General features: G+C 39.1%; 2 protein-coding genes across 3 annotated transcripts; one reads left to right on the top strand and one right to left on the bottom strand.

Moving 5' to 3' along the window:
- Window positions 1-308: 308 nt before the first annotated feature.
- LOC118809538 (forkhead box K2) lies at window positions 309-13,276 on the top strand. 2 transcript variants are annotated; one of them, XM_036572955.1, is made up of 9 exons: window positions 309-787; window positions 2,111-2,305; window positions 7,444-7,585; window positions 8,864-9,010; window positions 9,184-9,377; window positions 9,497-9,693; window positions 9,943-10,194; window positions 11,006-11,206; window positions 11,363-13,276. In XM_036572955.1, the coding sequence occupies exons 1-9, from the start codon at window positions 495-497 to the stop codon at window positions 11,530-11,532; spliced, it is 1,791 nt and encodes a 596-aa protein (XP_036428848.1). In that variant the 5' UTR covers window positions 309-494; the 3' UTR covers window positions 11,533-13,276. The 2 variants fall into 2 exon arrangements, with proteins under 2 accessions (XP_036428848.1, XP_036428846.1); XM_036572953.1 differs by having other exon boundaries at window positions 11,360-13,271.
- Window positions 13,277-21,128: 7,852 nt separating this feature from the next.
- Window positions 21,129-23,749, bottom strand: LOC118808863 (transmembrane protein 238-like). The gene is made up of 2 exons (XM_036571746.1): window positions 23,098-23,749; window positions 21,129-21,345 (listed from the first exon to the last, which is right to left on the bottom strand). Exon 1 carries the CDS (start codon window positions 23,680-23,682, stop codon window positions 23,119-23,121), a length of 564 nt encoding a protein of 187 aa, XP_036427639.1. The 5' UTR covers window positions 23,683-23,749; the 3' UTR covers window positions 21,129-21,345; window positions 23,098-23,118.
- Window positions 23,750-25,044: the final 1,295 nt, after the last annotated feature.

Raw genomic sequence — 25,044 nt, 5'->3', positions numbered from 1 at the left:
CAGACCTACTACGACAGCGTGCTCGGTTGTTTTATAAAGGGTTTCCAAACGATCCCTCGCTAATCTTTCAATTTTATGTGTTTGAGTCTCCAATCCGTCTCCTCCAACACACCATTTACATGCGTGTCAATCCCACCGTGCAACCAACCTCAGCCTATAACTCCCTGAGTTCATCCTGATCCTAAGTGCTGATTGGCTGCTTCGCTTACGTCACCCAGTTCCTCATTGGTCACTGCCCTTGTCGGTCTCTTAGGCCCCGCCCCCACGGTTTGTTGGTGGGTTTTTGCCCCGTTCTCTTTCTCTCCGTTGCGGCGGTGGGTTGGGAGCCGCTGGCGTGATCCTCCACGTTTTTTTTAATCTCCATCTTTCGATTCGATTCCCCCGGCTAAATTTTCAAATTCGACCCCCGCCCCAAGCACAAGAGCAATCCTTTAGCCCTCCAGAAGCCACTCTGCAAGGACAAATCGACGCCAAAAGCCGTTTAGATCAGAAAGATGGCGGTGAGCGGGGTGTCAGGGTCTGCGGTCGCCCGGCTGGAGGGCCGAGAGTTTGAGTACCTCATGAAGAAACGCTCGGTGACCGTGGGCAGAAACTCTTCCCAGGGCTCCGTGGACGTCAGCATGGGCCACTCGAGCTTCATCTCCCGCCGGCACTTGGAAATTTTCACCGTGGGCGAAGACGGAGCCGGCGGCGGGGACTTCTACCTGCGGTGCCTCGGCAAAAACGGGGTGTTTGTGGACGGCGTGTTCCAGAGGCGGGGGGCTCCTCCTCTCCAACTCCCCCGAGTGTAAGACCACGGCTGGTGTTTTTTGTTATTCTGCTATGTGCATCGAAATTATACGAAACGCATGTCTGTGGTGGCTTTTTGTTTTGTTTGGCCGGCCAGCACGTGTTGGTTATGACAACCAAAGCCAACGCAGGTCTCATGTTGCTCGCTTCAGCCAGTTAGCTAGCATGTTAGCTAGCTAACGCTATCCTGTCCTCTTTTGATTGTTTTCCTGCAAGGCAGTTAAACGACTACATGTTCCAATATAGGGCCCTCAGCAGAGAACAGGCATTACAGCACGAATGCTGTAACGGCCTTAGGCATGTTTCTGTGTAGTGAGTTGAGGTTTTGTCTTGAAAAGGTCTAAACCACACTGTTAACCTAGCTAGCTAGATTAGCTGCACAGAGCAACATCCTGTCCTTTAACCCCTCATCTCCTCAAAAGGCGTGCTTTGCCTGAGATTTGAACCAGCACGCATTGAATTCATTGTAAGGAAGTGTATATGGTGGTTTTAATAATAGGTTAATTGTTTGTGGTAAAACAGCATTTGGCTTGGACACGTATTATGCTAGTAGGTCATTGCCTTACAGTAGTGCTTGTAATGCTGACGTAGTATTACAGCTATTTTATATATTTGTTGTATTAAAACATGGCGTGATATGAACGCTTGTATGAGGAAAAGAGCGTTTTTTTTGTAACATATGTGATCTGTGCCGTTTTATTTGAGTCTCTCTTTGAATATGAATGAAAGCCTTTAACCAAAAGGCTGCGTGACCCACTCAGGGCTTTGTTTTGGTCTATCTAACTCTTGGTCATTCTCCTGGAGTTACAGGGTTTAGGGCAGACGGATGCCCTGATTTTCATAGGTAATAAAGATTTCATAGACAACTGAATTAGCACATAGTACTAGATAGAGAAATAAACCACTCAGCAAGCATCATTTTTGTGGTTTATTTCTTTGTATAATTTGTTGAAAGATTGAATGAAACAGCATTTAAATTAAATGTCACCACCTTTCAGCTGGCTACAGAGCTGGGTGTCTGTGTTTATGGTTTAGCACTGGTTCAAATATATCTGTCTATGTCCATAAAAAAAGAAATATGTCTTATGTAACCTAGTCATGCTGACCTCCATATATAAACCACAGACACTTGTGGATTCAGTTACTGGTTTGCAATTAGCCTTAGGCCTTGTTTACTTGTGAGCTACTCATGTCTTAGTGATAGAAGAAGATCAGGTTATTTAATGTTAACTTTTTGGTTTAATTATGTACAACAGCGCACTCGGTGTGTATTTTATAGGCCATATAAAAATTGTAAAATGACCTCCCTTCTCTTTTAAAGGTGCACATTCCGCTTCCCCAGCACTAATATCAAGATCACGTTCACCGCGCTTTCCAGCAGCAAGAAAGATAGGAGGAATGCCCCAGAGTCCCCTGTGAAGGCAGTCCAGCCCCAAATCTCGCCGCTGACCATCAACATTCCAGACAACATTGCCCACCTGATGAGTCCCCTGCCCTCTCCCACGGGTACAATCAGGTAAAATCTCATGCTACTCATATTCAGTATCTGTCATCAGTGCTCAAGCTCTAACATGCTGGGTGACCACCTTACCTTTTGCATCCATTTTTGTCATTTGAGGATGCATGCTGCGAGGACGAACAGAGTACATGTGCTGTAGTATTTTAGAGAAAATGGACTCAAACATCATGAACAATGGATTAAGCAACTACTGAAGTCTTGTACTGAAAATATAGTTTAATCGTTAAAAACAGAAGATTCCTGTTTTATTTAGTTACCTAAGGTAGGGCTGAAAATCTGAATGCAAGGCTTTTATGGTATTGACCGAATTACTTCAATGTTAGTGTATTGAGAAATTCCATGCCTTCCCATACCTAATTTCGATACCTAAATAGTCAGTCTTTTCTGTGTCAGTCTTTTCCTTGTCAGCACCTTACACTCATTTGTTTAAGCCACACCCAATTCGCTCTGCACTTTTAAAGAAGTTATCAAAATCAAAGTACTGGAAAATTTTAAAAGGCTACCTAGACCCTATTAACAGCAGCAAATCCAAATCAGACCTGTCAAGCTTAATGAATACGGGCCTTTTTTTCTTCAGACAATTGGCAACAATAGTAACATGTACTTGGATGAGTGTGGTTTGAATTTTCCTGCAGTAGACAAACCAGGAGTTTCTTGTCCTTGTCTTGATTTAATATGCCTCACGTGGACATGCAGATGCTGCCTTTTAGATCATGCTGAAAGTTTTTGCACAGCTGTTTCGAAGATCCAAAGTACTGTGGTAATATTGTCAGCTGACCACTCAGGGCATGATGCATTTGACTAGGAGATTAAGTGACCTGTGTGGAGGTGTACACAGGTACTTGAGTACTTGGTTAACTTTTCGAGGTGCCAGTATCGGAATACTAAAACACTGTACAGGTGTTTGTTGCATTTCAGCACAGCAAGATGGGGAAAATGTGCAGACTTAGAATTCATTGAAACACTGCTTTTATGCGTCAAGAGGACAGTAAAATGTTACGACGATTTTGCTTTTATCTGTATGTGTGTTACACTTTGCCATGCCAAAACAGTGAGGCCAAATGTGAGTGCATTGCCAAAGACACAGTAAGTGCACGACCATGAAAACAGATTAGTTGCAGGTTTATTAGTAGAACAACTGTTGTTGTTGTTGTTGTTTTTTGGGTCCCCTAAAGGAGTAAGCCTCCAGCTCCAGCACCACGTCAATTTTGGCTGAAGTACCTTATTGGGCCATTTTTCATGTGTGTGTTGTTGTGGGTAAATCTTCTAGATATTGGATATCTTCTCATTAACTCTTGTGGAAACTTTAATATCAAAATCAGTTCAACTGCACATCACTAGCCATGAGATGTTAATGCAGGATCGTCTCATTTATTACATGTTTTGCCGTTCAGAACATGTCAAGGAGCAGGAATGGTCCTTGATTAACTAGCGTTTTTCATTAAGCCGCCTTCCTTTTTTTTAAAGGCTTTTAATAGCAACTGGATTTACAACAGTGTAAATGACCTAAGTGTCCACGTTATGAAAATAGACTCATGTTCATAGCATATCTCAAGCTTGTGAGGGTGGCCTTGAGGTTAGGATAAATCAAGCAGGAATGTATTTTAAGTATTTCTGGGGGTGTGTGTTTGTATGTTTGTATGTTTTTGTTTATTTATGTGTGCATGCATTTGGGGAATTTGCATAGAAATCATGGCACTTTTTGAATGTTCACCCCAGTTTTTAAACAGTTGGTTTTGCAGCTGTTTCTTAAGACAGGGTTAATTTTCAATCACCGTGCATGCATGAGTTGGCTAGTCTTTAATTTATGCTTTCCCTTTTCATAGATTGCTGTTAGTTAAGCTGAAGTCTCAGAAATAAATATTGTGCCTGCTGAAATCTCTACATGATTAAGAAGAATGCTTAGCAGCAGCAAATGACCTATTAAACCAAAGAAAGCTACTGTAGTAGATGAGGAGGAATCCTTGCAGTCCTAAAAAGAAAAAACCCTTGATTGACAGTCAAGCGTTAAGGAAGCGTACTCCAGTGTGTAGGCAGATGGTCGTGAAAGTCAACAAAATTCAGAAAACGACACATCAGATAAACCTAAAGGCTCTGTTAACTCTGTTGCAAATATTAAAACGATCTCAGTTGGAGGTACTTGACTTGATCATTAGATCAGATAAAAAAAAACAAAAAAAAACATAAAAGCTTGAACAACTCGACTTCAGGGCTGCGTAGGCGTTTCAGACCACACAGTGTTTGACAGTGGTGTCACCATGACAATGAAAACATCCCACAACAGTGGGCTTGTATTTTCTGGCAGAAGTTGAACGTATCTAATGTGAGAGATCACACTATGGAGGTAAAGCTATGTTCAACCAGGAGAGACAACAGTAACCATAGTGGTGTGTGGTTGCAAGCCAGTGCACACAGGAATTTGTCATATCCTTTAAGCACTATTAGCATTTGCTCAATTTGCTCAGTAGGGGTTGATGATGGGACAAAAAAATATAACATCATGTTACACAATATGCATCACAAATGTAGTTTTTCTGAGGTTTGCTTGGCACAGACAAAAAAAAGAACCAGTAACGCCATGGCAGTGACTTGTATTCAACATTTCAATTCTGCACTGCACTACATCCAAATACACAGGACTAATTATGCTTTCATTGTAATGAAACATTGTCATTGGTCATTATTTTTGAAGTAGCGTCATCCACAGTATGCCCAAAAAAGCATAGTTTGACATAATGTAATATATCATGATGATATTGATAAATATTGTCATTCCCCACCCCTAAATTATACTATTGTGGGTGGATGATTATGATGGGCAACAAATCGTTCAAGCAGTGTTAGGAGTTGCTCACCAAATTAAACTAGCCAGTCATGCAGTGATGGAGTGAGAGAAGGAACATAACAGCTCTATCAACAAACTGCTCTCTAAACCTCAGAACCACATGTGTGAGCATATTTTTTGGAAAGTAGGCACAGCACATGTTTTTTCTTATTAAAGCTGTGTAGTGCAGTGATTTTACTACAGTTAATGGTTTTTAAAATGATAGTTAGCTAATTCAACCTAATGTCTCCAAAGCTCTAAATGGGACAAGGGAAAAACATGCTTAACATCAAAAGCATGTACTTCATGTAAGTTAATGTAACAAGACCCCCCCCAAGTCATCTTGGACCATTTCTATTTGTCCAGTCCGCATGAAAGTTTGACACAATGCAAAGGGTAATTGGAGTTTAAAATTATGCAAGAAAGAAAGGAATGTTGATTGGAGGAACTATTATTGAGCAGTGAATGTTAGATACAGTTACTGACAACATTTGAAAGCTCTAAATGTGTTGTTTACATGCTATTATAGACCTGTAGGCTTTTCTTTTGTTTTTCTTTTTCTTTTGTTTTTCTTGGTTTTTTTTTTTGTTTGTTTTTTTTGTTTTTAAGTTGTGTAAGTTGGCATTCAGACAACTCCTTTTGAATTTCTTTTGAGCATGGTTCTTTTCATTGTTGTCTCTTCGCTAGCAGTAGAAACTGTTGACAGTCAGTAAAAATATCACAGTTTCTGCTTGTTGCTCCATAGTAATGAAATTTGGAAAATGTGGAGGAAACGTGAACTGTCCATAATCCCTAGTACATCACGTCAAAATGGCAGGGGTATTGTAATGCTTTGGGTATGTGGAGTATAGCTGATGCTAGGACTGGGTGAGTTACCTTAATTGATGTGACTGCAGATGGTAGCAGCAGGAAATTCTGAAGTCTGCGGAAAATATCTTGCCAGATTCAAAACTTTTGAGACAACGTGATAACACAACAGGACAGTAGCACATTGTCCTTGTAATCAAGAACATTTTCAGAGGCAGAAGAGTGGAAAAAAGCCAAGTGCTTACGACTAAAGCATCTGGAAATGACTGTCACTGTCTGTCAGAAAGTCATTACATACAAAAGATTTGCAACTTAATACTGAAGGAGTCCTTCGCTTTGCGGATGAAATTGGCCCAAATCTTTTTCGTGTAATACCGATTTGTTTTTTGTTACCTTGTGAATAGTAAGAAACACTGAATCTGATTTCTTCAGTTCCAATTTGGACCACTTTCATATGTGGTACTAAAAACCAATACATATCCAATACATGGCAGCGTGACGTGTCTGAACAGCCAGATTGTAATTTATGCGACTTCAGTCCAACTCAGTCTTTATCATAATTTTACGTGTATGGAACCAGACACTTTGGCGGCGTCATCAAAATGCCCATTTTCTGTGTTTATGCTTCACGTCTTTTGTTTTGAAGGAGGAGTGTGACAAATGCAGACAGTGTATAAAAAGGAAACAAGGCACTTTCTAACTAGAGAAATCAAACTAGCAGCTATTCAAGATTTACTTTTAGGACATTCTGTTTTAAAAAGAGAGAAGCCCTGGAGTCTATAGAGCCTCACACAGATTGATCTCTTTGTGCAGTATATATCACCATTTTGGCATTGAGCTTATGTCCCTTTGGTAGATAGACAGCAGACAAAGAAACTGAGCTTCTCTGTTTGGTTGACTTCCACAATTAAAGCAAACACATTCACAATATTTCATTTTTTTCTGTAAACTTTGTTCAACGTGGGCATTTTAACGCCCACTACTTGTCCTCCAAGTTTATAGCAGCAGTTTGCACACACTGAAGATTGATGTGAACTGAAAGGAATCAATTAATCTCAAGGAAAGGTAGAAGACAGCTGTGTGTTAGATGAGTGTGCCAGGTGGTTTGGTATCCTTTGTGCATGTGGGTCTGTTCAAATTGATTTCAGATAGAGGCCACAATAAAATGATAATGTGAATGACCAAACAGACTTGGGCCACTTTCACCTGCAGTCTGAACATGGCGTACTACTAACCAGTACTACTATGTACTACCGTACTAACCAGTCCTCTTATGTGCTGTAAAAATCCTTGACCAACCTTAAGTTCACTTAAGTCAAAGGATTCACATGATCCAATAAACGAACATCATTTTGTTGAAAAATAAAGCGGGGTAATCTTTAACCATGTCACATCAAGGATTCTCTATTACATAATTTCATCCATAATATGCAGCCCTTTTTGTATGTTTTGGAATGCATTAGGTTTCTCTTAACATAAAGATTGTGACTTCTTCTTTCCTTAGCGCTGCCAATTCGTGTCCCTCCAGTCCTCGTGGGGCAGGGCTGTCCAGTTACAGGGTGGGACGTGGGCTCACAGCGGAGCTCATAGGGGACAACTCCCAATCCGAAAACGACAAGGAAGCCTCCGGAGGAGACAGTCCAAAGGTGCGAGTGCTCGTGATTTCGCGTTTATGATTTAGGTGGCAATAAGAAGTATAAGTGCCAAATATGTGAGGACATGAATGTGCCAAACCATCTGAAAATAAGAACCTCTAATGTAATTTCCCACCTGCAGCTTATGTAGTCATCTTACATTCTTGTTTTGTGCAGTTTTGGACGTTTACATTTTTAATTCTCTGCATGTTAGTGCTCTAGTGCATATAATGCAAATAATGTTGTTGGATCAGAGTTCTGTCCAGCACATTAAGGCTAAATTATACATTTGTGATTATGCACATGCATGTATCTTTGTCAAGATGCAAAGAAGAGGTTCATCGTAAGCATAATTTGCAGAGGCTTGTAGAAGCCACGACATGCACACCTCTCAAATCTCAACTACACATTATGTGAATCTGCGGAACTGTGTATCAAGCAAATTCTGATTGGTGATCCCAAAGCTATGAGGGCCAGAACTAGTTCTAAATCAAATGGAGCAGTGGAGGATCAGCTGGCTTTACATTCTGGTTTGTACACAATGGCCACTTCACGTTGCATTTTATGTACAATCATATGCAAATGTTTGAACACGTGTATGGGGAACAAACTTGCATATGGCATTTTTCAGCAAATTTTAGTGCACCATTCCTAATTATTTAGGAATATAAATATATTTTATATCATTTATAGTTTAACATTAGGAAAAAATATAATGTAAAACCACAAAGTATGCCATATTCAGAAAATAAACAGTCATTGTACATTTAAAATGTAAAGAAGTGTGAAGAGGATGTTATTTTTTTCCACCTAGAAAATCTACAAAACATGTCATTTGACCAGATTACCCAAACTTCTTGCAAAAGACTGAGCAGGCACCTTTTTGAACATCTGTGCTCCATGACACAGATGTACAAGTGGATATAGTTTGGCCTTTTTATTATTTGCATTCTTTTGGCTTTTTACTCTTTGCTTTTATGGCTGAATTGGTAAAAGTAATCATGTGAAGTGTGTACTTGCTTATACATTTCAGTCATCTGTAAATTTCACAATCCTTATTCATTCTCCAGAGAGCTCTGATATTTTTCTGACATCGAAGAAGTGAGAATTTTAAAGGCGTCCCTGTTTTCTTTAATGAATTTGAAATAGTTTATCTGTGGTGATTGTGATGCAGTTTGTGTGTTTGTGTATATATTAGTGTGTGTGTGTGTGTGTGTGTGTGTGTGTGTGTGTGTGTGTGCAGAATACTAAACTTTGTTTCATTACTTTTTTTTTTTCTGTGTGTAATAGGATGACTCTAAACCACCATATTCATATGCACAACTGATTGTCCAAGCGATAACCATGGCCCCAGATAAGCAACTTACTTTGAATGGAATATATACCCACATAACTAAAAACTACCCATACTACAGAACAGCTGACAAGGGCTGGCAGGTAAATATAAGAATTGTTTGAGAAGAAATACTAAATATAAAATGGAACTTAGATTATATATTTTTTATTATATTTCCATGTTTGTTACAATTTATAATACTGTTGAAACATTTAATAAATTGATTCAGAAAAATAACATTCTCTGTCTTGTGCTTTAATTCCCTGTCTTTCAGAACTCCATTCGCCACAATCTTTCCTTAAATCGATACTTCATCAAAGTGCCCAGATCACAAGAAGAGCCAGGCAAAGGTTCTTTCTGGCGAATAGATCCCTCAACAGAAAGCAAGCTCATGGATCAGGCCTTCCGCAAACGGAGGCCCCGTGGCGTGCCCTGTTTCAGGACCCCACTCGGCCCTCTGTCCTCCAGGTATTTAGCTACCAAAACCATAGTCCTCCAAACTTCAGTGACTTGATTTCAGGTAAAGATACTGATTTTGCTTAGTGCAGCTTGATAAATTTTCTTCATTTTCCATCTTTTCCTCACAGGAGTGCCCCTGCCTCACCTAACCACACAGGGGTGCTGTCGGCCCACTCTAGTGGTGTGCAGACTCCTGACAGCTTATCACGAGAAGGCTCACCTGTTCCCATGGATTCAGAGCTTGCACCTGCCTCTGCTCCAGCATCAGCTGTTCAACCTAAATTAGCAGTCATCCAAGAGGCTCGCTTTGCACAGAACGCACCAGGTGAGGTTGGGTCAATGACTATGAATGATTAAACTGTTTCCAGAACTGAATTGTATCTACAGTGATATTAAGGCAATAAGAACTGAAATATTCTTATAATCTGCATCTCATTTAGAAAGATTTTTAAGGATGTCAAGGAAACAATTTACACTGCATTTTCAGAAATCTGGCAGGATGGTCATCTTGGACATTATAAGCAGTTTTATTCTATATTGGCTCATCTACCTCTCATCTTGGTTTTTTTTCCAGGCTCACCAGTCACCAGCCAACCCGTACTCATCACAGTTCAGCGGCAGCTCCCACAGACCATCAAACCTGTGACTTACGCGGTGGCCACACCTGTGACCACCTCCACCGCCCAGCAGCCTGTCATGCAGACGGTCCATGTGGTGCACCAAATCCCTGTCTCAGTTGCCACGGTGACGGGCTTCGCTCATACAGAAGGCCAGGCTGTGTCTCAGACGGAACTGCAGGAGAACGGAGAGCACCAAGAAATCAAAGGTGAGACAACTAAATGTCCAAAAAAAGACATCAAATTGAAAGTTAATGTGTGTGGTAAGAATGGGATGGGACATTTACATAGTTGCAATCTGAACAGTAAATAACAAGTGATAATTTCTTATTTATATAAGTTCCAGTTTTGGTGTGTGTTCCCCCCACCAAATAATCAGTATAATATATGTGGTGAAATGATATCAATGTACATTAGTGCTCTTTGAACATTTTCAGTATATTTTAAGTAGGGATGCTCTGAAATTGCAGCCACTGAAAATTTCTGGCCAAAAAAAAAAAAGATTAAACAGACCTGCAGCAACATTTTGAAAATAACTAGGAATTTACAAATTATTTAATTAGTAATGAAAATGAGAAAAAAAATTAAAAAAAAGTTGTTCCTTTTGCCCTCCTGTGCTGGGCAGCACAGATGCCTTTAAACTGAGCAGCAGCATAGTGAAATGTCAGCCACGCAGATCTATTTCCTGTTTTCTGCTAGTTTCATCACTGCTCATGCTAAGTATTAAGCTTCCCCCAAGAATTGATCTCCTACAGGTTTGGTATCAGTTTGAAAACATTACATCTTGTTCTTGTCAATATGCAAATATCGATTTGAAAAAAATGGAATTAATTACCTTGAATGACCAACCATTTTCTGTTGCTAAAAATGCTGGATTTCTTGGCGCGTACTGTCTACATATTGTAATAATTTTAAGATTATTATTTGACTATTTTCCCTACTGTACGGTAACTTTATTTAAAGTAGTAGTAGTTTGAGAATGATTGTTTTCTTTCCCATTTTCTTTTTTTCCTTTTGTAGTGAAAGTAGAAACTGTACCTGCCATCACAGCAGCTTCTATAGGTGGAGCGAATCGTATTCTTCAGACATCTCAAGCCACGCCTATACAGACGGTTACTATAGTGCAGCAAGCACCATTGGGCCAGCACCAGCTTCCTGTTAAGGCCATCACTCAGAATGGCACCCATGTTGTGGCTGCAATTCAAGGAGCAGCAAACACAGGTAAAAGGCCTGCAGGGTGTGGTGTGGTGCGTTGTGTTTGTTTTTTTTTTCTTTCCCGGATGAATAAGGCTTCGATTAAGTTATGTTACTTACTGATTGTTTGATTGCATTATATATTTATTTTTAATTGCATTTTATTTTCCTTGTTCACAGTAGCAAGTCCTCTTCACATGCTGGCCACTCATGCCTCTGCCTCAGCGTCTTTGCCCACCAAACGGCAGAACGGTGACCAGTCGGAGCAGCCTGACTCCAAGAGGCTCAAGGCTGATGATGGAGGGGACGTAGGAGCCGTTCCTGTCGCAGCAGAGAGGGACGCCACAGATTAGGGCAGCCACATCATGACCTTTGGCCTCACAAACTGTTCTTAGTTAAGCCCTCTCGCCCACTCAGTACAACTACATCATCTGTCATTCTGTCCAAGGTGCCAAACAGTGAAGCAAGAAGAAACAGAAGGGTTGCAGTGAGACATTTGAAGATGGCAGAGATACATGCGCAGTATGCAAAGAAGAAGTGATGCTGACGTGAGAAGAACAACTGAAAGTGAACAGCAGGAGAGTGACAGGAGGCCTTTTAACTAAATATTTAAGTACTCACAGACATATGCATACATATATTGATATAGCGTACTTAAAGCTACAAAATGTATTTTAGATCAAACCTGGGTTTGTCCTAGTAGGACGTCCCATGTCTCCATCTCTTCTACCTCTGGGCAGAACTTGAAGGTGGAGAGATTGTGAATGAGATGGATTTTTGCGTTCTCTAGACAAACAGCTGGCAGCTTGACAAGCTGGAAATAGAATTGAACTTAATCCATTTCAGTTCTTTGAGGCTCCAGGTAACCTCCAAACATTCCTGTGTATGCAGGCAATTACACCTTCTGGGCTGATCAACTATGGTTTCCCCTTAACCGTAGCATAACTATTGGATGAATTTATGTTGTATATAGAGTAGATCTAATTTATAGGCAGAGGTCCTTTGTATCCACCCAGTTGTTGAATATACTGAGCAAATGGAATAAGTCAACGAATTTAAAGAGGTCAAATAAGAACTTGCCAAACAGTTATTGAGAGGGAAGTTGTTAAACTGTGAACCTGCACACGGTTGCAACTTATGAGTTGTTTAGTTTTTTTTCTTTCATTTCTTTTAACACAAGCTTGACTCTCTTTGGCAAAGGGTAGAATGGGGAGCCTTTTCCTGTATCATGGCAGCTAGCCTCAATGTCGACCTACCTAATGCAGTCCTTAGTAGATATGCAGTAATTTGTTGTACATGTGTATCTTAGGATATTATTTGTCTGTATTTATGTTCTTCATGGCACAGATGTTCAACAACAACAAAAAAATATACCACAAGGCTAAAGTGAGGTCATTGGCGTTTCTTATCGCAAGATTTAATTTATTTTTTTTCTCCCCCCCCCTTTTTTTATTTTTTTTTATTTTTATTTTTTAAAAACATAAGGACTCATATGTTTATGGACATGAATGTAGTTACCTCCTCAAAGAAAACACTATTGATAGAGGACTTGTGTTACTTCTGTTAAATCCAAATGTTTCTCACATCCTCAGAGCTTTTTCATATTTTAACAGATAACTTATGAAATAAGAACTATATTTCCATTTGTATTTCATTGAAATATTTCATCTACGCTTGCATGAAAATGTGTAGAGAAAAATATACTGTACCTGAGCTGGTTTCTTGGAAAGGAACTGCGAAGGAGGAAAGGAAAAAAGACTGAAAATCTCCTTTGTAATTTGGACCACTTGCACTTAACTTGTTAACGCTGTTTCCTTTCCTCTCTTGACCCTTCTTTTTATGTTTTCAGTATGTCCTTGGCTGTGTTTGTTAACTTTGTGTTACAGTTGACAGTCTCTCTGCCCGTTAATATTATTTTACTTTAAGACGGTTGAAAAAGTTGGCTCAGATCATACATGTTCCACAAGGAAAAAAAATAAGTGGTTGATGTTGTTCTGCTTCAGTGGATAAATTTCTTTTTTTCTTTTTTTTTTTTCTTTTCTTTTTTTTTTTTACACAAATTAAAAGCTCCATCATTTCTGTTCTAAGTGTGTGAGTGCTAATTGCTAATTATGTTTTGGAAAAGTCTAAACCTGGAATTGTTTTGGTTTACATGAATGACTTTGTAGAGATTGATTACTTACTGACGTAAGTACTACCGAACATCAACATACTCCATGTTCAGTACCCAATTTCACTAGCTAGGAAGTCGGCCTTAACAGCATCTGTGAGCTAATAAGAAAGCTGCACTTAGTTTTGGCCATTTGGAGACCTCTCTGGTAGAAATGTGTAATTGCATGCAACGTGTTGAAGAGCGTTTGTGCTTCAGACTCCTTCCCCGAGCAGATGAATCTGATGATTGCAAGTGTATTGAGAGTATTCATAATGCTGATTTTGCATTTGAGACCTAAACATCAGACCAACATTTCTCATCCTTAGATTAATGTTGATTTTAGACTTTACAGGGAGACTTGCAGCAGTGTACATGCATCATATTTACATCCTTTTTTAAACTCCTGACTCAGTAATATTACAGGTTTAACAAAAAAATCTTATGTAGTGCAGCTTTGAAAGAGAAAATCAGAAAAAGTATCGTTCCTTAACTGGCACTGAAGTCAAGGTATAGGTACCAAAAAGACTTTGGATGTGACTACCTTGTGACTAACAAATATTTTCTCTAGATGGTCTTGCATGTTCACTGCAAAGCTGCATGCAGGATTTCTTCCAGAATTAAGGCTCCTTTTAATTTCCTTTTAACATTGCTTATTAAGTAAGTATATGCTTCTATGAACTGAAAATATTCTAAAGCCAAATTTTGAACGTTCAAAAGTAATAAACTTTTAAATTTAAGAAAATTGTCCCCTTGGTCTGACAGTAACCCCCAACATTGATCAAAGCAGTAGTAAAATGCAGTTTAGAAAAGCTTGGTACTTGTCTCTGTGAAACACTAACAATTATTCTTATATTCAAAAATAATGCAAATACTGAACGTGAAATAAAACTTTGAATGGGTGGTCAACTCTTCAATCCAAGATCATTCATAAAAAAGAATTTTAAAGAAACTACATTTACCTTTCCAGTAATGCACAAGGCTAATGTTAGCATCCCTCAGCAGCATTTTTACTGAACTGTTATAAGATTTACTCACTGAGCGTTTTATTAGGTGCCTTGTGTCTACACTCACTGTCCATTTTATCAGCTCCACTTATCATAGTGCACTTTGTAGTTCTATAATTACAGACTGCAGTCCATCTATTTTTCTGCATACTCTGTTATCCCACCTTTACCCTGTTCATCAATGGTCAGGACCACCACAGAGCAGGTATTCGTGTGGTGGATCATTTTCAGCTCTGCAGTGACACTGATGTGTGGTGGTGTGGTAGTGTGTGTTGTGCTGATATAAGTGGATCAGACATAGCAGTGCTGCACCTCAGTGTCCTCAATAGTCCACCAACCAAAAATATCCAGCCAACAACATCCTGTGACGACTGATAAAGGACTAGAGGATGACCAACACGAACTGTGCAGCAACAGGTGAGCTTTTTTGAAGGTGGACCAATGAGGTAGGTGTGTCTAATAGAGTGGACAGTGAGTGGACACAGTGTATAAAAACTCCAGCAGTATTGCTGTGTCTGATCCACCAGCGCAACACACACTACCACTCAGTGCCACTATAGTGCTGAGAATGATCCACCACCCAAATATTACCTGCTTTGTGGTGGTCCTGTGGGGGTCCTGACCTCTGAAGAACAGGGTGAAAGGGGGGTAAAAATATGCAGAGAAACAGATGGACTACAGTCTGTAATTGTAGAACTACAAAGTGCATCTATATAGTAAGTGGAGCTGATAAAATGTAGAATGAGTGCAGATACAAGGTGTACCTAATAAAGTGCTCAGTGAGTGTAAATTGTCATTCCACCATGCTAGGAAGAGTTAGCGTGTAAGACATCTGATTTCAATGTATGACAAAGAGATATTGAAAAAAGAGAATCATTTCAGTAATACGTTGAGTAACTGAAGTTTCCATGAAACTGCTTGTTGAATGTGATTCTGAATGTTGCTGTATCTCCTGTTGAAACAGGGAGTTGGGTGGGACATGTCAATAGTGTACAGTAAATCATGATCTGCATTAGCAAACCTTCACCACACTCTCAGCTTTACATTTCAAAGCCACAGGTGACTTTTGACTTGGAACATTTGTTCTGTTCACTCTTAAAGCTTTTTACATTTGTGTTTACTTTGCTAAATACTACATAACTGTGTACAATGGTAAATCAGAAAGAATCAAAGCTTGGCTTGACAGCTTCCTTTATGATTCCAAGCAAGATGGTGACAAAAATGAGCACACTTGGCATTGGCATTTCAAATGCTGTGCTACTACAAGCTATACAGGCCCTCATGCTACAGTTGTTGACAACAAGGATCAGAGCAAAACTGGAACAATTTTGTGTAACGCGTTCAAAACAATAGCCATTCTTCAACACAGCTGAAGTGAGGGATTGCACTGACACTGAAAAGCAGATGTACCAATAACAACAAAGTAATAGAGAGAACATAAGCGGTATAAAAGAGGGTGAAATTTGTGTATTACAAAAAAAAAAAAAAGACAACACCAGACTTTAGCATGTCGTTATTCTTCTTTCTAAAGTGGCTTCAGTTTCAGTGCCAAATTTGGAGAACACGCTGGACATGATTCATCAGCTGAGAAAAAGAGAACAGAAAAAACATCGAGTAATCCAGATTTCATCTGGCAAACAATGAAAAAGGCGAGGAGGTGAAGACACAATTGTGCCAAGAGAAGCAAGGCCTGAGATGCTGTTTGGCCAGCAACTGAGAAGCTGCTAAAGGGGCATTTGGCTTCTTCAGCGAAGTTGGAAAAGAAAAGTAAACTGCTATATTTAAGGTAAAGATTGCTTGACAAGAATGTTGAGACTGGCTAAAATATTTAGTCGAGAAAAAGCTACACTTAGTGAGCCAATGCTGATACATAAACATTTTTATAATGTACAAATTGGGACTAGCTGGATTAGCATTATGAAGACATACAACATTTACTTACGTAGGATTGCAAATGCTGTAAAATTCTTCAAGTGTTCTCAAGACCCCCAGACAGTCCACTTCTATCCCAGCACCTAACACATAAGCAGAGAGCAATGATGTGGGCCGTCTCGGGGCCCTGATTACGAGTTTGAGAACCTCTGGCCTAAAGGCTCTGCTGCTCCAGAATGCAATAAATAAGTCATCAAATATCAGTTTGAAATATCTGTCAAATCTAAACATCTGTCCATAATCTTCACTGTAGAGTCAGATTTTTCTTGTAGTTATTTTTAACACTACCAAACCAACTTAATTGAAGATTTTAAAATGTGATACCCCTCTGCAAATGCTTGATAAGATTTCAGTATTGTGTCAGACAAATAGATGGATCTCACCAAATAGTCCCATATTGTCAAACATAAGATGATATCCTCTGAAACTTCGGAATCCCTTTGAATGCTACTCTCCCTCTCACCTTCTTCACGGTCAGAATCTTCATATTGTAACATCATGTCTTTGGATGACCCTTGTCCTATGAAACTTGACTCTTCGGCTGCTCCTCCTGGACTGTGTCAGCCCAGAGCACTTCCATTTCTTAACAGTGCTGCTATTACCCCAGTAACACCATGCATGTCAATTCTCAGCATACCATTAAACTTTTCAAGCATTACCAGGCAAACCACATAAATATGCAGATACAAATCCAAGACCTCAGAAAAGCTTTAACAGCCACCTTTAAGATCTGGACTTGGCTTGGGTTATGCAGTCCTAAAGTTTGAGAAAAAGGCTGTGCTGAAACTCCTCCATCGTAATACATTACCTCACTAATGTTGTTCTCTCTGAAGTGTTGTAAATCTCCTCTCTGCTCATGAATCTTCAGCGAACTTTAGTTCATGTTCACCAACTTCTTCCCCCTTTTCTACAGTTTTGCATGAGTTAGCTCACAAACATTGGTTATGTAATCATGTTTTTATATTCTGAGGCCAGTTTCACCCTAGGAAATTATTCTTGTTGACTCACTGATTGTCACAACATACTGAGAATGACGTTTGTTAAAAGGCCCATATTTTACAGTTTTATTTTTCCAGAAGTTCACTTATAGCGTATCTTTGTGTATTCATGTCAAGGATGGCCCTGTAGATTACAATGAGTTCAACTGAACACAACTCAATTTTAAAAGAAAAATAAGAATTGATTAAGCTGTAAATATTATAAAAATGTGTTCTCTCATTGGGTGAGCATCATATGTCCCCCTGAAGCTGGTCTGGAGTTCAGTCCGTGTCTCAACATGTGGTGGTCATATAAGGGAAAACTTTTGTGGTACTCTGAGAACTTGGAATGGACCCCCCTCATAGATGTGGTAGGACTCATGTAGGACTGAGGAACAGGGAGGAGATGGAGTGGCAGTGGGACTGCCAACACTTCGTCATGGGAAGGGAAGGTGAGAGAATGTGAATTTATAGGGCAAAGATTGGAAGAAGGAGGGGTCTCAGGCATGTTCCTTCCCCCAAACTTCAGTTATAACATAACTACATTAAAAGCAGTCATAATTCACTTAATTTCTATTTTCCAACCCTTCTTTATCCCTTAGAATATCCCATCCTGTTTACATTACTTTATCTTGGAAACTGATATATCTAAATGAGGCTGAGCAGCCAGTCATATGAAAATGTGTTCAAATCTGTTAGAATCTGTGGCATAACAACTAATTCAAAACTGGCTTTTTTGCAGCTCACAGTTCATGTACTATATGAACTGGGAGCTGAACGGTAAATTTTAAAACTTTAAAAATATGTACATAGCTTATCAAACTCTTTTATTTAGAAAAATCCAGGGTTTTTCCCAGTGATTTGGGCCCTTTAAATATATATTATACCACAAGTGTGTACTTTTACAATTGGATATGTTCTTGTTCATAGTTGCCTTGGTTTTATGAATGATGTGTATGCGCAAAATCGATCAGGCTTTTTTCCATCACAGTACAGATACCCTGTTACACTCCTTAGTTCTGTTAGGGCGGTGGTTTGAATTATTCATTGGAAAAATATTGCAAGGCTGCACCTGATTACCCATGATCAGGTTTGGGAGGGATCCAAAGTAAAGCCTGGACCCAACCTGTAGTTCCAGTACAAGGAACTCTTCTGGATTTGATGAACGTGATATTTGGTGAGCAGTACTGGAAATTACTTTACAAGAAGACTGGAAGTATACCAGTATTGATTATAAAACTGTAAAATATACAGTGCCTGATTGTAAAAGCAGGTGTAATGAATAAATGAGTAAAAATGGTTTGAATTTCGACTTTGAATGCTTTAAATTTCATGTAAAGAAGAGCAACCTTAACCAGGGGCATAGATAGAACTGGGCCAGACCCAGTTATCGGGGTGGCACACTGCTAAAAATAAATAAAAATAAATAAATAAATAAATAAATAGCATTACTGTATTAAAATGACATAGAAACTGATGCATTTGTTTTTCTCTGTACATAATTGAATCTGTCCATCATTTCCACATAAATATTACATACGTTACTATTTCCAAAAGTAAACTATAAGACCAAACTGTTTTGATGTATTGTATTCATTAGGAAATTACGGGTTAGTACGGGTTATACATGAGTCTAATGATGGGAAAGCTAGCCAGACAGCACTGTATAAGCTAAACTACAACACATGCAAGCATTCAGCTGTAAAAAGACAAATAAATTAGCATGATAAATGCTAGCTGACTAATTTTTGATAGTAGACTTATTATATCATCCTATTGTCTACTTCATAATGTAGCTCACAGAGCAGCACTGCTGAAGGGACCCAGTGTACATTCACTCACCAGTTTGCTGAGTAAATTAGCCAATCACAGCAAGATATGCTAATTATTAAATGCAACCTCTGAAATCTCATAACTGTTTGGTACATTGATGGCAGCCATAAAGCATAACTGATGCTTTATTTAGGATGGCTGATTGTCTCAATTTCCATAACTGGCTACGCCTCTGACATTAGCACATTATAAAATGTTGAAGGGCACACAGTGCTACTGAAATGGCACTGTGTTTGCTGAAGGATGTTTGTTCAGCCGGTTTTCAGAGATAACTTAATCCCTAGGTTCCTTAAAGCTGATGTGCTTTGGTTTCCTGCTCTGGTGCTTGTGCTGCTGAAGGCGTTTTGTTACAACTGTTCTGAGGTGTCGGAACTTGATATCTGGATGTGTCTCTGACACGTTTGGTGTGAACACGAAACGTGGCCCATTAGCCCATTTTGGCTTTTCAGTGCAGCACACTTGTCACACAGGCTGTGTGATTCTGTGATGGCATGCTGGCCTCAGGAATAAATTAGTAATGAAGTGTCTCAACACTTCACTCATGCTCACAAGCAGGAAACAGGAATGTTGGCCATGAAAATTAGCTGTAATTGTGCAACGGTGTGAGGAAAGTCCTGTTTACAGTACACAGAGCAACAAGTGTGTCACTGTTCCGGAAGGCAACCTCTGTGAAAGCACACAAATGAGAAAATGGAAATAACGTGGCATATGCATCTGGTATTGTGAAATAAAAAGGTATGCCACACTAATATATTATGAAATACTAAAAATAAGTTGAACGGTACTGGCTTTTCAGTTCCTCAATTCAAAAACAAGGCCACTCAATTAGTAAAGCACAGGAACAATAGCCACAACGTGTATATTCTTTCCCAGTAAAATTTCCATGGTACGCTTCCAAGGCTTGATGGGTATTGTGCAAGCTCACTTTGTCTAAGCACTGACATTATCAAAAAGCTGTGGCTCAAATATCAGTACACACAATGACAGGGCGTTCCGCGTGGAAAATCTGTTTTACTGCATAATGGATGTCAAGTTCGTATTTCAGGTAGAAATACTGGTTCCATGAAAATATTGACTCACAATATTTATCTCTGTCCAGCGCTTTTGTTATGGTCAGTGTAATGTCCTGGAGAGTAAAATATGCCATATAATGGAGGGTAATTTACAAATCATCAGTCCTTTCTTTTGTGACAGCAGATCTACAGATAGACAGAGAGAGGGGGGGGGGTTTATTTGGAGATTGTAAACACTCTTTGTCTGTCATCTATGACTTTGAATGTCATTCCCTTTATGTGTCAAATACATTATATGTTTGTTAGACACCTAGTCATCCAGTGTTTCTTGTGAAATGAAGGGTATTAACAGAGAGTTTGCCCCCTCTTTGCTGCAGTACCAGGCTCTAGAACACTTTGCACTAGATGTTGGAACATAGCTGTGAGGATTAGTTTGCATTCAGCCACAAGAGTATTAGTGACGTCAGCTACTGATGTTAGATGATTAGTTCTGGATCACAGACGTCACTCCAACTCGTTCCAAATATACTGGATGGGGCTCTATCACTCCAGAGAACATGGTCCCCAATGCTGGGGTATTTGCACCCCTTTAGCTGATGCTTTTCATCGTGCATGGTGACCTCAGGCTCATATGCAGCTTCTCTTTATTTTTCTGCAATAGATAATGTAAAATTTTTTAATTCCCTTTTTAACATAGAGAAAATTTATTTGTTTTTTCAATATGTTAAATTCAAGAAATTAACAGTAATTGTGCATTAAATTGTGCAGAAAAGTTTTTTATGTCACTACAGATGTTCAAAGCTGTGTGTGATAGTCTGACTAGCGCGAGTTCTGTTCAAAATGAGCTAAAATTGTCACTACCGAAACATTTGGTAAAGTTTCAGTAGAGTTATGATTTTAGTAGTAACAAAATAGAATATTCAATCACTTGTTTTAATAAAATTATATATATATACATATATAGAATTTTACATACATATATGTTATATACACCCTGTAAGTACTTAATTAATACCAGTAAGAACATTACACAGTGTGTGGAGCATAACACCTTTTGAACAACTTCATTTAATACATTCATGTATATATTTCAAATATTTACATAAAAGAAACGTCATAAAAATGTCTCAGTAAATCCATATAAAAAAAAAAATCTGTGCAATATATTTGTGCAATATAAAAAAATATGCTTCCCTGAATAAGAGCCGTCCATTTTGATTAAAGCCAAAGTTGTGCTCCCACAGCCACAACAAACCTGCAAAAGAGAGAAGAAACAGAAAATTAGAGTTGGTTCTCATCAAACAAGCTCAATCTGCAGCTGAGTCACGCTGCACTACGTGGCCAATCATCAAAAGTTAATGAATCACTTTAATCTCGAAGAAGCCGAAATGGCTAAAAAGCAAACTCTGTTATAAGTACAATGTCAACAGAGCCACTCCCCACTGAAAGAGCAACTCTTTGTTGCTTTATCACTTATACAGTCATACTCGACATGAGAGCAAAGTTTGTGACTACAAAAGAACTGAACAGCTATTTAATTAACAGCAGAACTGGAGAAACAGTAAGACTGCCAGCGTCAATGCGCTATAGAAGTGACTTCATGTCGAGTTTTGTCAAGCATTGTAGAGGAACTGTAAGTGGCCTGAAGAGGCCCATCGCTGTCCAAATATGCTTGAAACTGTTCAAACATTCAGGGAGAGAAAGATCTTTGAGCAGAATTCACAATGTAAAAAGTTCTCACAAAAAATCTAAAGGATTACGATGAATAACTTCATAATCTCATTCTTGATATAAGAACAGACACTAATTGAAATATTATTAAAGTTTAAAAATCACAATTCACAATATCTGCCTATTTTAAGACCGTTCAGTGCACATGAACCCATTTTGTGCTTCACTGTAAAAAATGATTCAATGCTTTAGTTTAAAAAGTTCGTAACCTGGCTGCCATACAGGTTGTGACTCAACTTCCGATGACAGTTTAACAGAACAATAATCTGTTTTACATTCTGTTGACTTATTATCCAAAGAACACACAATTTTAAAAGTCAACCACATTACTAACTTTTTGAAATTAAACATTAAATCATTTTCTATGAGTGTGAGGGGTGGAGAATAGACCCAGAAGTAGGTCATAGAGATTAATAAGTTTAGAGCACCTCAATCCAAACAGCTGATGCCATGGAAAAACAAACCTACTGCACAACACTGAACATCTCCAAGCAGAAAATAAAAAGCTGGGAGATTCAGAAAAAAAGCTACTTGACTATATTTTTAGGTACGAAGGGTGTTACTGAGGTGGTAACCTCAGGAGTACATATTCAGTTTTTCATATTCATACCTTAAATGTATGCAAAGTGAATGCAGTGTACTTTTAAACTTTTACTAAATGTATGTATAGTTGGTTTAAGGTGAATTTAAAAAAAAAACATTGGATTTTGGACAGTAAATAAAGTGGCTATATTTGTGTTATAGATGTTACGATCCCTGGTTCCTATCAACACCAGAAGAGAAAAGATATAAATCTAAGTTCTCTAAACTACATCATTTCACCTCAAACTCTTCCGAATGATTTCACATCACAACGACTGAATTACGCAAACATTTTGAAAAATTGGTGGAAAACCCCTTTAAGACTTATTTAAGGTACACAGTTGTACCTTTGACGGTACATTTACATAATTTGCAACTTCAAAGAAGGTTCTTCAAGGGTTCTTCAGTAAAAACAATGATTCTATACAGAACCATGAACACTCAAAGAACCATTTGTATGCTTAAATGGTTCTTTGCATGGTGAAATGGTTCTTCAGGTTGATGGAGAATGTGTTGTATATGGCTGACAATATACAACACATTCATGACAATAGTAGAACCTTTTTTGGCACGATATAGAACCAGTGTGTTTACTAAAGAACCCTTAGAAGAACCATCTTCTTTAAGAGTGTACCTCTGAAGTTCCTTCAGTAGAACAAGAACAGAAAGTACTTAGGCCAGTTATTATGCCTACCAAATATCTATCAGCCATCTGTCAGAGAAGTCTCTCTGGTTTTCCATTCACTTCGTTCTTCAAGAGCATCTCAGAGTTCTTCAGGATGTCTAGCTCCACTGTCTTCTCACTGTTTGAAGGCATCTCCGAGGTTCGCTCGAAAGCTCCGTTGTCGAACCCAGCCAGTTCAGTGTTTTGCCACGTTACTCGCGTGGGCAGGTGGACAGGTACAGCTTCTCTCATTGTGTCTTTTCCACCACCACCCCCACTGACCAGCTTCTTCTCCCCAGCCTCCAGGCTCTTCACTCCGCTCTTCGAGAGCCTCTTGGAGATCTTGCGAGCCCAGTGCGCGAAGTTGTCCAGAGCGCTTATTTTCTCGAGCTCTTCAGAAGCAAGCGTGATGTTTCCAGTGTACCACAACACCCACCAGACGAGGCTGAGGAAAACTATGATCGAGCCGGTGTAGATGAGGAAATCTCCGTAAAACCTGCCATCCAGACGCAGGTTCGCAAAAACTCCGACGAGAAGCACCACCAACCCGATAACGTCGAAAGCAACACCGAGAACAAACAGCGGCACACAGCCCCCAATGCACCGCGGCGCCATGGTTCTCAAACGGTGAGCCCAACTGCGAGCAGACAGACGAACAGTCCGGCACCTTTTCCACACCACATACGCTTTTCACACCTGCGAGCGTACGTAGCCCCGCCCCCCAGTGACGTGGACATCAAGGAGAGTACGCGCGGCGTGACCCCGCCCACTTTTCCACAGCATCCTCCACCTCAGTCTGTTATTTATTCCCACCCGTATTCGGGCACGCCCCGCCTTCCAGCACTACACTCGGCTAATAGCTCATATTCCTAGTCGCCGAGCTGTCTGAGAGGATGAACTACTGGCCAATCAGAGCGCAGAAAGACGGGATTAGTCGGAAAACGGGTGGTAAATAGATAAAGTTACACATCCTGAGGTGGAAGATGTTGGAGATTCATGCTGCTGTGGTGAAGTGACGTCTGAGAGGGAGCAGTAACACAGACCCAGAGCCAAACAAAACCCCTGAATAAAGCGGAATAAATAACTACTCCTTTGCTTAATATAATAATAATAATAATAATAATAATAATAATAATAATAATTGTTTACAGTGTATAGATGTTATAAACTAGTCACCAACACGTAAATAGATGGTTTGTTCACAATTTAAAGTATGTCTGGAACAAAGAGAAGTTATGACATTGTAAAAAAAAAAATTGCAAATGTTACGGCCATCCGTGGCCAGGAGTCCATAAGAGGACGTTATATATAAATATAACATGCTATAAATAATGAACCGCTATCTTATCTATTTATAGCAATTGTTTGATACATGAAGTATTCTGGATGTTATTGAACAAAGTTCAGACTATACCGCTTTCTCAGTTATTATGAAATTATCTACACCTCAGTTCATCATCAAATATGTCTACATTTTACAGCTTCCTACAAATAGTTTGAAACCTAGAATATTAGTAATATATTCGAATCATTTTATGCATGTATCTGCAAAAAATGGTTTTATATTATTGAAAACAGTGATTTCAAACATTGTGCAAAATGTAAATGAACAAAATGCAATGATGAGCAAATCATTTAAACCTTATATTTATTTGAAAATAGTACAAAGACAACAAGTCAAACGTTGAAACTGTGAAATTTTATTGTTTTTTGAAAAATGTATGCCCATTTTGAATTTGCACTGCATTAAAAACAGATATGATTCTGTAAAGAAAATCACTGCATGGGCTCAGAAACACTTCTGAAAACCGCTGTCTGTGAACACAGTTCATCACTGCATCCTTTAATGCAAGTTAAAACTCTAAAACGCAAAGAAGAAATCATATATAAATAGGACCCAGAGATGCCGCCACCTTCTCTGGGCCTGAGCTCGTTTAAGATGGACTGAGGCAAAGTAGAAAAGTGTTCTGTGGTCCG

The sequence above is a fragment of the Colossoma macropomum genome, unplaced genomic scaffold (genome assembly GCF_904425465.1).
Source record: "Colossoma macropomum unplaced genomic scaffold, Colossoma_macropomum, whole genome shotgun sequence".
Lineage (NCBI taxonomy): Eukaryota > Metazoa > Chordata > Actinopteri > Characiformes > Serrasalmidae > Colossoma > Colossoma macropomum.
Note: the sequence above shows the minus strand (reverse complement) of the source record. Positions and strands in the feature narration are given on the sequence as shown.